A 14,848-nucleotide genomic window follows, 5' to 3' on the forward strand; every position below is an offset into this window, starting at 1 on the left:
CCTTGCCCAAAATTGCACGACTCATAAATTGTAAGCCTTACAACCCTGGAGCCTTAGCTACCTGTCTTTCTAATTAAGCACCTTCTGGAGTCAGGGAGCCAGCTGCACCCTAGGCTTCAGCTGTCCTGTGGGGATGCTGACTGCAACGTGCTCCAGCTCTTGGCTGCCCTTCCTCTGGGTCACGGAAGGTCCTTACCAGCTACTCCCCCACTACACAGCCCAGTTTGATAGAGGTGCAGAGTGAGCATCACAAGTCGAGGTAGAAATAAGGATGTCACGGTCATGCGTGTTTGACACGCCTCCCGAGAGCCCAGGCTGAGAAGGGAGCGCTCAGAAAAGATGTGCTAACTCCCACCTCCTTACAGGCTTCTCCACATTTGTGTGCATTCAAATGTCTCCTCTCCTTTTCCTGCCCCCCGTACCCCCCCCCCATGCTCACTGTCACCTTGGCACACAGGAAGACTGCCGTGGCCTCTGAACTGTGCACCTGGATGCTTTCTGGTCTCCTTCTGTACCAGTCTGTATGGAGAGCCCAAGTGAACAGTTAAAAGTGCAGTATGACTCAGGAGGCAGAGGCAAGCAGATAATCTGTGAGTTGAAGGCCAGCTTGGTCTACATGATGGGTTCCAGGACAGCCAAGGCTACATCATAAAGAGGCTTTGTCTCAAAAATAGATGATGGATGGATGGATGGATGGATGGATGGATGGATAGATGGATAGATGGATGTTAGATGGGTAGATAGATGCATGGATAGATGGATAGATAGGTAATAGAGACACAGACAGACAGACAGACAAGCAATAACAAACACCTACAACTGTGACAATCTGTCATCTTGTTAGCCATCCTCTCTAGTGCTCGTCTGGTCTGGAACTGAAGCCAAATCCTTCCTTTCATGAGGACCACATAGCTCCTGACATCCCGCCCCCTTCTTCAGTCAGCCTGGTAGCCCAGGGTCCCTCACTCTCTGCCCTCATTCAAGCCTAGTACCCAGACACACACTTCCTTCTCCGTGGATAATTACAATCTCAGCTTGGGAACCACTTCCTCATGGTGGCGCCTCTTAACCTCTCTGCCCAGGTCAGACCTTGCGTCTGAGAGTTTCTTGGTGCAGCTTTCCCTTTCCTCATGCGACTGAGCACTTCTCCTTTGCGTCACTGCACCCATGTGAATGCAAGGCACAAGTCCGGGTTGCACATTACTTTTCCTAGGGACTTTTTGTGGATAGGACTCACTTCCTCTCCCTGAGCTAACTTAGTGCACTTAGTCCATTCAACCGTACTGAGAAGGAAGTTTCCGAACCCTAAGAAAGACACCAACCAAACCTTTCCTACTGTCTCGTGTTTAAGAGCTCAGTGCTGGGCAGCCCAGCTGCTGTGTAGGCATAAAGTGGCTGCTTGGGCCTGGTGTTACTCAGCTGCTGCCCTCGCTGGACAAAATCCCCAACGTGATTTGAGGAGAGCTGGTTTGGCTCTGTTTCTGTCTGTGGTCGCATTTCTCTGAGCCTGCAATGAAGTAGAACATAGAGAAAGTGGTGCAGGGGCAGACTGACAGACAGATAGGCAGACAGAGACCCGCTTCCAATTAGGCCTCCCCTCCTAACAGTCCATTCATTTGTGGATGAAGTTATTATTGTTATGATCCAGTCACTCCTAAACAGCTCTCCAGCCAAAGACAGAGCCCCTCAACATGCTGGGCTTTGGAGGACGCTTCAGATTCGAACACAAGATCACTTAGGGTGTGCTTACTGCCAGGGTCCCAGTGCATGAGTTACTGTTATTTACTGCTGAACCTGTCTCGAAGGGACTTGTGAACGGGCTCCCTGTCCGTTCCTTAGAAAAAGAGCAGAAGAATAATAGAAAACTATTAGATCCCTACCAGCGGTAGGTGGGCCTCTGGTCGCTGATGAGCATGTCAGAGCTAATAGGCTTGAGGTTTAGACAGAAGGCCAGAATTGCAAGAATTTGGTTTACACCACACATTCGGGCTGGGAGCACACGTAGTGACACAGCTCGTTTTGCTCAATGGTTAATCCCACCTCCTGTAATGAAATGAATGAGGCTGTCACACGGTGACTTCAGACTCTCCAGTCTGTGGTCTGGAACAGCGCCTGTTACCTAGCCTACTTGTAGACTTGCTAGGTGATGAGAAGTTTGGAGCAACCCAAAGTAAAATCCCCGAGAATGGGGACGTGATGTTCTTGGAGCTGTCGAGAGTGCCTGGAACTGAGCGCGCCTCGCTGGCCCTGACCCCTCCCGAGACCTCCTCTGGGGTGTGACAATTGTGCTAGGATGCTGTGTTCCCTGTGAAGGGCGGTCAGAGCTTTACTGGTGTGCCACCCAGTGTGGTACCCGTCTGGATTTGGTTCTTAGATGAGTCAAATAGGCTTCCTATTTCTAACACTCAGGGGCTCTTTGTCTTTAAAGACATTAAAACTTTAAGCATATTCTGTAGTATAAGAGTGCATCTGTGTAGGATATGTTTATACAATGTAACCTCAAATGTCTTTCATTTCCGCAGTTACGATGTGACTCTCACGAATGCCTGCATCGCCTTAAGTCAAAGATGGGTCACTGTAAGTAGCGATGTAAGGTTTCCAGCTCCCCATAAACACATGCGTCCTGTTTGTGAGGGCGGTTGTAACTGTGAGCAGATGTTTGTAAATCCTTTCCCTGGGGCGACACTGTCTTCACTCCCCCCCCCATCACTCACAGGATGTGCTTCAGATGCCCATAGATGAATCTGAGTGATGCTGGGTGAGTGTTTAAGGCCAACTGTGGAACGAGAGGACCTGACGGTTTTCTGTCTGCCGGTCCTGTTCATTTCTATAAAGCCTCCTAAAGAGGGGTTTCCACATACATGTGCTGAAACACAGACCCAGGGAAACCAGACTGAGCATCTGCCCTGGATGGGTCCAGAATAGAAAATAAGAGAGAACTTAACAGTTGCTTCACCTTGACGATTGCAACAAAGGTTGATGTTGCTCTCTGAAATTTATCTTTAAAGTGTACTTGTTGAGCTTTCCAGTATGCATGAAACAGAGATGGACTCGCCTTTGGGGTGACGAAAGAAGCTTGGGGTAGTTCAACAAAAGAAATTAGATTTAGACACACATCCCTTTTATGTTGGGTGATTGTTTTACTGGGGTGGGGGTACTGGCGTCCGAACCCAGGGCACGTAGAGCATTTCAGGCCCTGGGAGAAAACACATATGAGATAGAGAGGAAAGCAAAGGAAGAGCGATTAGGCAGGAAATAGAAGCAAGAACCAGTGGGCGATTCCCTAACTCAACCCAGCTCCGTGACACACCTGTGGCCGGAGGGTTGTGAATTCAGGGCCAGCTACATCAGGAAACCTTGTCAAAAAGAAAGGACAAGAGGGGAGGGAAGGAGGAGGGGAGGGAAGGAGGAGGGGAGGGAAGGAGGAAGGCAGGGAAAGAGGAAGGAATGAGGTCTCATTTGAAACACTGTAAACTGTAAGCTTTTGGAGACTCAAGCCATAACAAGTAGAATTTGAGTGTTTGGTGTTTGGTTTGTTCGAGGCTCTCTGACGCCCGATTCCCTAAGGGAGGTGTTAGGACTGAAGTCTTATAAGTAGTAGCTGCCTTTCAGAGAATTGGTTGTATACACGTGTATCCTTGGCTGTGGATATTTTTACCTGGAGCGGTGTTAGATTCGACTGGAGGAGTAGTTTAATGGACTTCCTTTAACATCGCCAAAGGCTTAATCATTTGCGTTCAAGGAGAGAGAAACCTTGGCAAGTGATCCTCCATGTTTTAGCCCCATCTTTCTGAGCTCACAGATGTGCCAGCGAGAGAGAACGAGAGCCGTCTGTGGTAAACAGGATCTGTAACAGGGGTCTCCTGGAGCCCTCTTATTAAATTTGAAAAATGCATGCAGCTCGCCTGGTGCTGGAGAAGCTGCTGCTGATGTCCGCTCTGGGCCCAGTGGCAGATGGTTATAAACGCTTCAGCCATCAGAAGGAACAGATGGAGTTAGTAAGGACGTCTACCATGAGTGTGCTCTCCTTAGCTGTTGTCTTGGTTGTTTCTCCCAGATATTAAAGGGGTGTGTGTGTGTGTGTGTGTGTGTGTGTGTGTGTGTGTGTGTCTGTGTGTGTGTGTGTGTCTGTGTCTGTGTGTGTGTGTGTCTGTGTCTGTGTGTGTGTGTGTCTGTGTGTGTGTGTGTCTGTGTGTGTGTCTGTGTGTGTGTGTCTGTGTGTGTGTGTGTTTGTGTGTGTCTGTGTGTGTGTGTGTGTGTGTGTGTGTGTGTGTGGCAGGCAGGCATGGTGGCCTGCTCCTGTAACCTCGGTGTTAGGTAGGCAGAGATGGGGACCCCAGGGATAAGCTGGTTACCTTGACTTCTGAATTGGGAACTGCAAGTTCAGTGAGAAAACACACCTGGAAAAGTGGAGAGCAAGAGAGTAAGAGAGCGAGGGTGATCTCAGGGCCAACCTCTGGCCTCCATGTGCTGCGCACACAGGTTCAAAGTCAGTGTGTGCATGTACACACACACACACACATACACACTCATACACAACACACATGCACACGTGTGAATAAAAAGGAATGTGCACATAGAAGGCAGCCTCTGAGGAGTACTACACATGCAAGAAGCAGAGCACCCCTCCCATTTCATGCACAAACTGTCTCTTCTGCATTGAGTCGGTTTATAAATGAACCGGCGTGCTTTAACGTAGCATTTCTTTGCTTTGGAAATCACTTCTGACGGTTCGGTGTCAGAAAAGCAAAGAAAGTTGACAGTCCCTGCATTCTTACTAGGAATTGTGTAACACAGGTCGTAGGAATCACCCGCCTCTTAGGTGGTAGTAACTTAACGTTGGGATTATGCAAGCTCAACCGCAAATTCATTTGTTTTCCTCAATTTTTTACCTGTGTGTCAGACTAACAATATTACGAAACCGCACCTGAACAGAAATAACCCGGTAATGTTTATTTCAGGCCAAAGAGGAAGATTTAAATTCATTCAGCATCGAAGACCTGAAGGACCTCTCGTCCCATCAGCTGAATGAGTTCCTGGCACAGGTGCTTCAGAAGGTGAGTCCCAGCTCCCAGCCCTGGAGAGAGATGTGGACCCAGAGGCACCGTGTGTGCGCTGACCCCAGTGCAGGAATAAAAAATACTAATGAGGAAAGTTGTGGGGAAAGAAATTACATAGTCCACTCCTTCATTCTTTTGAAAGAGCATTTATTGAATTATGATTAGTACTGTGCCAGATCAAAACATACGTAAGGGGGTTGGGGATTTAGCTCAGTGGTAGAGCGCTTGCCTAGCAAGCGCAAGGCCCTGGGTTCGGTCCCCAGCTCCTAAAAAAAGAAAAGAAAAGAAAAGAAAAAAACATACGTAAGAAAGAAGAATCCTTGTTCTAGAAAGCCCATGATCCACTGGGAGGGGGAGACACGTGTGTTGGCAATGGCTGGTGGCGTTTTAGACGGGACAGAGGCCCTGTCACATAGTAAGAGAGAATTTTGTTTTAGTGCACCAGTCATTAGCTTGATAGCTTCCAGTGGTGCTGCTGGTGTGACCTCGGATGGAGAAGAAAAGGGGAAGCCAAATAGGATGACATGGGGGCAGGGGAGTGTGACAAAACAGGGCGGGTCAGGAAATTGAGGAGGGAGCCCTCATTACTGGCCTGCAGGGTGGATTTGGAATTGAAGTATGTCCATGTGGGAGCTAATACACTAACTTGGAATAGGCCTAGCAGTTAGAATGAAGGCAGCTGGCTCATAGGCAGTCCTGTCAGGTAAGGAGGCCACAGTGGGAGGGTAGGAAGGGAGCACCTCCCCAGGGACCTCAGCCTGTCCTCCGTAGGCGTCTTAAGTTCTGTCTGTCCCAGTAGAACCCGTCTCCTTTCCTTCTTCCAAACTGGTTCCCCCTCCTAGTGTGGGTTAACATGAGTGCAGTGAGATCAGGCATCCCCTGAAATTGTATCAGGTGTTTATATTTATGTGGTAAATGCCCCCTAACCCCACGAAGGACAGAGTCCATATTCCTCCTCCCAAAGGGGACTGTGATGTGAAAGGTTAAGGGCTGCCATTTCCAGAGGATATAATCTAAAACCGATGTCAGAAGAAATAGACCCAGATAAAGCCAATCAGGAAAGGCACTGGGAATGAAAGTGTAAGGAAGTGTGGCTTATCTAAAGAGTGGGCTAAGTTTGAGTTGTGTAAGACATGGGGAAGGACCCAAAGGATGCTGGGACGGTCTAGGCTGAGGAGAGCACGATCGCCCTTCACTTCTCTAATTTCCCCACAATAGCTCATCCCTGCTCCCCCAGAGCATCCTCCTCAGGGACTAGTTAGGCATTCGCTTCAGCTCGAATCCGTTTCCCTTACCCCCGTCCAGCAGTTTTCCGTATTCTGAGGTACGTAGGGCTTTAATCTGGCTAAGACTTTCTCTCCAGCTCCTTTCTTCCAGGGAATCCTGTTGAAATGATCCCTCATACTTCTTCGTTTTGCTCTTAGGCACCTCTTCCCTTGGGGCACATAAAGCGAATGCAAGAGGTGTACAACTTCAATGCCATTAACAATTCTGAAATACGATTCAGGTACATCATTTTAACTTGTCTCTGTGGAAGAAAGCGGAGTGGTAGCTTAAACAGAGGAGAACGGGGAAGCACAGTGCGGGAGCCCACGAGTCCTGAGAACCCCTGTCGCGTGTCATCCACGTAGATAGCCACAGTGGAATGGAAGGGATAGCCAAGATGTGTGTCACATGGTGATACTAATCTATTTTTTGCTAGACTTGGTTCTCAGTTTCCCCCAACTTTAAAAAAACAAAACAAATTAGAATGAGGAGTTTTAATCGCAAACAGCCTTCCTTTCCCAAGTAGTCAAATCAACTCTGAGTGGGCCCGGGTAGACACCTTTGATTCTGTGCTACGTCAACCACCCTGAATTCAGATTCGTAGCGTTAGGTTTAGGTCAAAGGTACTTCTGTTACGCACACAAGCACTTCCTCCGTCCAAACCCAACACTTAGGGCCTTTCCCAAGACGCAGCTCCTCCTCCTTCTCTTCTCCAGTTGTTAGTGTGTGCGCAGATGAGAGTTGGTGGAGTGAAGGCGTTCAGCGTGGCCATGATGGGGTTGTTCGTCTCCGCGGCATGAATGTTCAGGAGAACCTCTGGTTTTCCCGCCGTCCTCACCTTCCCGCCCACCCCTATAAACCCTTCTTTCAGATGGTTACGGCTCTGCATTCAATCGAAGTGGGAAGAAGCAATTCCTTTGGCCCTAAAGATGGCAACTGAACAAGGAAGGATGAAATTTACACGACCTCTATTCAAGTAAGGCCAAGTCGGGCTGTGCGGACGGGAGGGACGGGGAGCAGAACCCGGAGACGATTCTTGTGACTGCTTCCAAAGGGGCCGCGGCTGTAGCTTCGTAGTAGCAGAGCCCTCAGCATGCGGAGGCCGTAGGTTCAGAACCCGGTCGTCCTGGCGGGAAAAACAACTCCGTAAAATGCCGTCTCTAGCGTAGTTCTGAGTACATCCGAGTCGCTTATCACGAGTAAAGATTAATACTTGTGACCGTTCGCATTTTAAAGCAACACTAGCTGCTTCGGGAGCACAATGTGTGATTAGCTACCGTAGGGCGAGGCGAGATGAAAGGGAGACAAACTCAAGACTCAAGCCTTAGGTGCGCAGAGAGATTTTCGAAAGCAGAAAACTTGGCAAGTAGGTGTGGGGGTAAAGGGAGAATCTAAAACTAAGAAGAGAAATCTGCACCAGTCCAGTGTCGCTTGACGTGTACTAGGGGAATGCTGGGAAAATGGGGGAGAAGTAAGAAAATGGGGGAGTTTAAGTAAGAAGATGGAATTTAAGAGCGTCCCCATTAAGTTCTCTGATTAGGTATTTGCTCCACGGTCTTAAAAATATTACAGTCACGGCATCAGACTTCATGATTAGTCTGGCCACCTTACTACACTCACCTAAATAGAGCGAAATGCTGTCGGTGCAAACCGTTGGCCTGGTTTCTTTAAATGGCCACAAAACTTGTTTTTATGAAGGTATTTTAAAGCAAATTTCACAAGCTTTCCAGAATTAAAACCCATCTACCTTCAAATTGAGTGATGTATACTTCAAATAAGAATATATACCCTTGGGCTGGGGATTTAGCTCAGTGGTAGAGCGCTTACCTAGGAAGCGCAAGGCCCTGGGTTCGGTCCCCAGCTCCGAAAAAAAAGAACCAAAAAAAAAAAAAAAAAAAAAAAAAAGAATATATACCCTTTGGGGTTGGCAAAAAGCTCAGCAGACAAGGTGTCTATGGCCAAACCTGACGTCCTGAGTTCAATTCCTGGGACTCACATAGTGGGAGAGAAACAACATGCACAGGCTATCGCCACAACTGTGCTATGGCGCTCTGTCTCTGTCTCTGTCTCTCTCTGTCTCTGTCTGTCTCTCTCTGTCTCTCTCTGTCTCTGTCTCTGTCTCTTTCTGTCTCTCTGTCTCTGTCTCTCTCTGTCTCTGTCTCTCTCATACACACACACACACACACACACACACACACACACACACCCCTAAAGAAATAAACTTAAGAACATATCTTTTATGGGAAAAATGAATGTTCTGTTTATATGTCTTATATCCTAAACCTAACAGCCATGCTAAGAATCACTAATCCTACGTTTTATATACTTGCCCACATTGGTTCACTACAGTTGCTGTTTTTGTTCTCACTGTATGAAGCTTTCAGAAATGCTTTTTGTAATTGAGAATGTATATACTCTTAAATGATTGATTAACATATGTTTTGACGTGATATTTCTGTCCCTCCTTCCATCTCTCTTCCCTACGCCTCTCTCCTTCCCCCTTTTCTCTGCAGGGACCTCGCTGCCTTCGACAAATCCCACGATCAAGCTGTCCGCACCTACCAGGAACATAAAGCCTGTATGCATCCCGTGACCGCCATGCTGGTGGGGAAAGATCTGAAAGTGGATTAAGGAACTGAGTGTTGCTGATTTCAGAAAATTCCTTTTTTTAAGAAAAAAAATCGAACCTATTAAGAAATACAAAATTTTAGCTCTCGTTGTATTTTAAAGTGTCATTCGTGGGTTTTATTTATTTTATTTTACTTTTTAATTATTTCCTCATGATTTTACTAACATTCTCTGCCTCTTAAAAAATAATGTGGTATACTCGTCTGCCATGAGATGTTATGGGTGCAAGGGTGATGCCCTCCCCCACCCTCTCTCACCTCCTATGGCAGTCAGGATAACTCTCCCTGGGGTCATGAGAGCAGGCGAGTGAACTAGCCCTGCCCCTCACTGGCTGCAGAGCTCTGGGAGAGCAGGCCCTGCACCTAGCCTGGGCAATACAGTGGAGCCAGCCCTGATGGTGGAGGTGTGGGTGAGCTAACCCCAAGGGTGAGAGAGCCGGAGAGCTGGCCCAGTCCCACACAGGCTGCAGCACTCAGGAGAGCAGACAGACCCTGCACTCAGCCTAGGCCACACAATTGAGCTGGTGGTGGTGGGAGCACGGGTGAGCCACCCTGGAGGGCAGGAGCATGGCAGAGCTGGCCTAGGCAGGGAAGGAGCAATGGGGGGATGCCCTCTGCCCCCTTGGCCCTCACCACCTGACCCCCTGGGATCATGAGAATGGGTGAGCTGGACCTGCCCCTTGCTGGCTACAAGCACTCACGAGAGCAGGCCCTGCACCCCACCTGGGCAGCAGAGTATGGCTGGTATGATTGAGGAGGTACAGGTGAGCAGGCCCCAAGGATGAGAGCACAGGGGACCTGGCCCTGCCACTTGTCTGGCATGAGGCGGCATGGGTTGGGGGGTTGATGCCTTTCTCTTCACCACCTGCAGCAGCCAGGAAAGCTGTCCCTGGGGTCATGGGAGAGGGAGTGTTAGTCCTGCTCCATTACTGGCACAGGTGAGCCTCCCTGCCGCCAGTAGATGGCAGCACTGGGTGGCCTCATGGAGCAGTGCAGAAGAGCTCACCCTGGCGGTGTGATACGGGAGAGCTGGTGGGCTGACCAGCTCGGCAGCCATCCAGGCCCAGATCCAAGGCTCTGAGGTTGTCCCACCCAAAAATCTGTATGATTGCCAATGGTTGGGATGCCTGAAAGGGTGAGTCCTGCTATTCCAAGGCTGCAGGATCTCATGGCACAGGGCAACAGCAGGCTTTCCAGGAAGAGTCCTGAGGAGGATCCAGTATTGATGTCACAGAAGCCAAAGCTCTTGAACCAAACCAATGACCCATCACAAGGAACATTCGCAAGTGGAGAGGTGTGACCAATACATGGGACACATTGTGACATATTATAGCTTCCATGATAGGTTGTTTTCTTTGTTTATTTCTCTTTGGGGTGTGTGTGTGTGTGTGTGTGTGTGTGTGTGTGTGTGTGTGTGTGTGTGATTTTGGGGAGGAGTTTGCAAGGACAAAGGTGGATATAAGGGAGACAGGGAGATGAACAGGACTGGGATGCATGATGTGAAACCCATAAAGAATAAATAGTTTAAAAGAGATCACATCCTATAACTTTCACAGAGAAAATAATGTGATATAGTTTTGTGAACTCTACTGAGCTTTACTCTTGATTTATAAATTTTAATACTTATTCAGAGGCAGGGTCTCACTACATAGACCAGGCTGGCTGTGAACTTGCCATCCTCTTCTCAGCTGTCCATGGGCTAGGATTATTAGGTATACGCTCCCACACCCAATAGAAGTTTCACGTTTTTATGATAAGGGTGTTTTGGGTGCAATTACAAAATATTTGAACACATTACTCACCTAATACTTTATTGCTGTTCTGTTGCCATACTGGCCATTTTTACATTTGCGTTTGCCTGCAGACAGAAGTTTCAGCATGATCTGTGTTTTGTTCTTATTTTACTTCTTTTATGTGTACGTGTGAGTGCATGAGCCCGTGTGCAGCTATACATGTGTGCACAGATGCCACAGGACAGCTCGGGCACTGGCCATATTGGGTCTCACTGGTAACTGGACAAGTAGGCTAAGCTAGCTGGCCATTGAGCCCCAGAGACCAATGTATTTTGACCTCAGCAGCTCTAGATTATAAGCATGCTACACTCCTGGCTTTTTAAATGTGGGTTCTGGGATCAAACTTAAGTCCTTAAGTTGATTAAAGTGAGCACTTAATCAACTGCCTTATTTTCTGAGCCCAGAGTTTTCCTTCTTTAAACAACTTAAACATGAACACGGACTTGCTTATCACCAGCCTGGTTGTGATCGATGGATTCTCCTTCTGAGTAGGAGGGCTCCTGGCTTAGGGTTTTACTGCTGTGAACAGACACCATGACCAAGGCAACTCTTATAAGGACAACATTTCATTGGGGCTGGCTTCCAGGTTCAGAGGTTCAGTCCATTATCATCAAGGCGGGAACATGGCAGCATCCAGGCAGGCATGGTGCAGGAGGAGCTGAGAGTTCTACATCTTCATCTGAAGGCTGCTAGCAGAATACTGACTTCCAGGCAGCTAGGGTGAGGGTCTTAAAGTCCACACCCACAGTGACACACCTACTCCAACAGGGCCACACCTACTCTGACTGGGTCACATCTAATAGTGCCACTCCCTGGACCGAGCATATTCAAACCACAGCTCCTCAGTCCCGGGTCCATCCTGCTGCTCCAATGGACTTAATGCCAGTCTCCTGTTCCTCACGGGTCAGGTGAACATCCCAGTATTCCTTCACTCCACTCAGCCTGCTTCACCACCTCCCCAGAGCACATGGCATATGGAGACTCATCGAAAATGATTGAATGTGAACCAAATAAAAGACAGGCCTAACAGAGCATCCTGCAGTGCTCGGGGCATTTCCACACCTCGGGAGCATTGGTTATGATTCTTCTGTGGCCAGATACAAAACCCTAGTCAGTAAGAGCAGAGGGATATTCTTCAAGAGTCACAGAGAGTTGGCAACACAGAGCCATCGGCGCTTCTGTCTTGCGTGTTTCTCTTACCTTTGCTGTGTACTCCGCACCCGGCTCACCCTGGGTTACATATGGAAGGATCATCACAGTTCCAAATTCTTCAGTTGAGCCCATCAACTGGTCAAATAAACTCTAGCCAAGGAGAGTGTTGTCTTGGAGTATAAACGTGGGCACGTGTGATCACTGGGTACCCCCTAAAAAGGTAAAGATTAAGAACACCCCAAAGATGGTTCCTGTCCAGTCCTTGAATCCTGGGACCGCTTTGCTCCCACTCTGCCTTCCAGTTGAGTTCTTTGGTGGACTTTACTATACTGCTGCACAATCCCGTTTTCCTGCCCTCAGCTCTCTCTCCCTCTCTCACTTGTATTTCTTCCCTGGAAGGGGCAGAGGGCGCCAGAGACACACGGTTTACCTAGGACCAAAGACATACCATACCCACCGGCTCAAATTGAGCTAATAAGTGTGTACTGAGTCGGCTCTGTGTCAGATCAAGTGCACGTGATCACGCAAGGACCTAAAAGAGCAGGCGTGTATAAATGATGAAAAAATAGTTATGCTAACATAGCCTCGAGAAGAATCCGCCCAACCCAGCCTAAAGGTGGGTTATACAAAGGGTGAACAGAGACAACAGCTCAGGAGTTATCTGACAAGCAAGGGAGACAGGAGAGTAGGAGGAGAAGGAATGCGAAGTCGGCCACACCACATGACATTTGGAGGTCTGTGTGTAGAACTTTCACATGGCTGGGAGGGACAGATTGCCGGGTGCTGACATCATCTTGGAATCACTCAAAATCTGGACCTGCTTGGGATGTCAGCGAGAGCACCCAGTAGTTTGGATGACCTTTCAACCTGAGGGGTAGTGGGGCATCTCAGCCTTGATGAGGTCGCTCACCTCCAGATGTCAAGCCCATGAGTGTGCCCGAGTATGAGTGGATCTCATTCAGTCTGAGGCGCCTGGCACAGAGCTTGACACTTCACAGGTGTTCAGAAAGGACTTGGTGAATGAATGAATGAGTGAGTGAATGAATGAGTGAGTGGAGAGCAGAATGAAGGTGATTCGTATCTAAGGGCCACAGTTTTCCCACAGATGTAAAAGATGAGGCCTGTGTCTGGGAATTAGCTGCAAGTTGAGAAGGAAGACAGGGAGGCATGAGTCAAAGGGAGGTGCCATCGTCCCCAAGATCACAGGACTTGTTACATCAGTCTGCTGGGGTAAGCAGGTGACAGTCCAGCATAAGGACTCAGGAAAATGGGTTTCACCCCAAATACAGACATAGATTCCGGCTTCCCAAGGACCTTGAAGCTGTTTAAGTGTAACTGCATGGGCAACTAAGATAGCTTCCTAGGGGGCGGGGTTCAGGAGGAGAAGAAGGATTAACCAGAGGTCGGGTTCATGGGCAGAGATGAGCTAAGTAAGGCCATGTCCTGGAGGTGAAATACTGAACTGAAGACAACGTCTGTCTCTATCAAATCGAGAGGTTGCCAAGTTGCAGGGCACAGTCGGGGTGTGTGTGTCTGATGACTACATTTCAGTAGACTCCGATGGTGAGACACTTAGATGTGGATATGGGTGTCTACAGAGCAACTGTGCTAATGAAGTAGAAGCAGGCCAGGGTTTCTGTTGGAATAATCAAATTTCTCAGAGCTGACATACTACTAAAGCCCATGCATTTCTTTGAATTCCTTTTTGTGCTATCAGTGGTCCTTAACTCAGGTGGGGAAGAATTAGGTGGTGGTGGGGCACGGGGGAAGCTGTTATGGGCTGGGAAGAAGCCTAGTGGAATTAGGGATATCCAAGGGCAAAGATAAGGAACACAAACACACACACACACACACACACACACACACACACACACACACACCTGAGGGCCCGTGGGGAGTTAAAGTCCAAGTCCTGGTGACAGTAATCTCAAACACTTCTCTAACCTTCCCATCTATCTAGCAGGCCCCGACCTCAGGGTTGACACACACCAATGGACTTTGTCTTTCCAGCCACCCATTGGGATGCCCATTTTACAGATAAGTAAAGCTAAATCCCAGAGGTGTCAAATGACTGCGAATCACAGAGCCAGAACTTATACCAGGTACATGCCATAGATCACAGCCTTAAAGAATTGGCCTTTGGATTAGGAAACAGGAAGAACATTCACTCACCCCAGGGCAGTAAGCTGAGGGCCTCCAAGCTATAGTGATTCATGTGTCTAAGACACAACTTTTCGTTGTGAAAATCCGTCTCTGCTTTCTTTTGTGGAGCAATGGCTTCAGGAGCCCAAGGCAGTGGCAGGGAGGCGTTGCTCAACGCATGTTTGTGGAATAAATAAATGAATTAGGATTGCTACACTCCGGGTGTCACTCCGGGTGTCACAATTGACCGAGGCGATGCGGGTGTCACAATTGACCGAGGCGATGCGTTTGACCAGTTGAGTAATTCCCTAAAGAGGGGAACACGGGGGGGGGGGGGGCGGCTGGGGATTTAGCTCAGTGGTAGAGCGCTTACCTAGGAAGCGCAAGGCCCGGGGTTCGGTCCCCAGCTCCGAAAAAAAGAACCAAAAAAAAAAAAAAAAAGAGGGGAACAGTAAGCAGCTTTCAAGGCGGACTCAGAACGGGGGAGAGAGAGAACTAGGAACCCTGATCAGGAGAAGTGCGAGCAGGACCTCAGACTTCCAGACCCTTGGTCTTGCTGCCCATAAGGCTACATTGAAAGTGGGCTCAGCTACCTACATCCCTTTCTCCTGCCCCTGGTTCAGCTTCCAGAAAGGCCAACGGAACACCAGAGCCCGCAATCAATATTTGTTCAAAGTGTGGATGGCTGAAGGCAAGGGAAGGGGTGTGTTTTGAAAGTCCATTCTCAGTCTCCCTGCCAACCACACCCCAGCAGGCACTCCCCTCCCTGGTAAAGGATAAAGGCTCTCCCCATCCAGGACTGTAGGAA

The 14,848-nt window shown here is 48.6% G+C and overlaps 1 protein-coding gene and 1 long non-coding RNA gene across 5 annotated transcripts in view; one reads left to right on the top strand and one right to left on the bottom strand.

Annotated features, from left to right (window-relative positions):
- Lta4h (leukotriene A4 hydrolase) overlaps window positions 1–9,048 on the top strand; it is a 31,773-nt gene extending 22,725 nt beyond the window's left edge. Inside the window, exons 15-19 of one of the 2 annotated variants that reach the window (NM_001030031.2) lie at window positions 2,523–2,577; window positions 4,962–5,057; window positions 6,485–6,567; window positions 7,198–7,302; window positions 8,840–9,048. In NM_001030031.2, the coding sequence (NP_001025202.1) occupies window positions 2,523–2,577; window positions 4,962–5,057; window positions 6,485–6,567; window positions 7,198–7,302; window positions 8,840–8,957 (457 nt within the window). In that variant the 3' untranslated portion in view covers window positions 8,958–9,048. The remainder of the gene's footprint in view (window positions 1–2,522; window positions 2,578–4,961; window positions 5,058–6,484; window positions 6,568–7,197; window positions 7,303–8,839) is intronic. The other variant, XM_087556304.1, reaches the window with a different exon arrangement.
- Window positions 5,187–14,635, bottom strand: LOC102553539 (uncharacterized). 3 transcript variants are annotated; one of them, XR_015625238.1, is made up of 5 exons: window positions 14,071–14,635; window positions 11,947–12,110; window positions 6,967–7,452; window positions 6,356–6,588; window positions 5,191–5,326 (listed from the first exon to the last, which is right to left on the bottom strand). It is a non-coding gene; the product is annotated as an uncharacterized LOC102553539 (long non-coding RNA). The 3 variants fall into 3 exon arrangements; XR_015625237.1 differs by lacking the exon at window positions 6,967–7,452 and having other exon boundaries at window positions 5,187–5,326; XR_015625236.1 differs by lacking the exons at window positions 5,191–5,326; window positions 6,356–6,588 and having other exon boundaries at window positions 6,732–7,452.
- Window positions 14,636–14,848: the final 213 nt, after the last annotated feature.

Source organism: Rattus norvegicus, chromosome 7 (genome assembly GCF_021556685.1).
Source record: "Rattus norvegicus strain SHRSP/BbbUtx chromosome 7, alternate assembly SHRSP_T2T, whole genome shotgun sequence".
In the NCBI taxonomy this organism is placed as follows: Eukaryota; Metazoa; Chordata; class Mammalia; order Rodentia; family Muridae; genus Rattus; species Rattus norvegicus.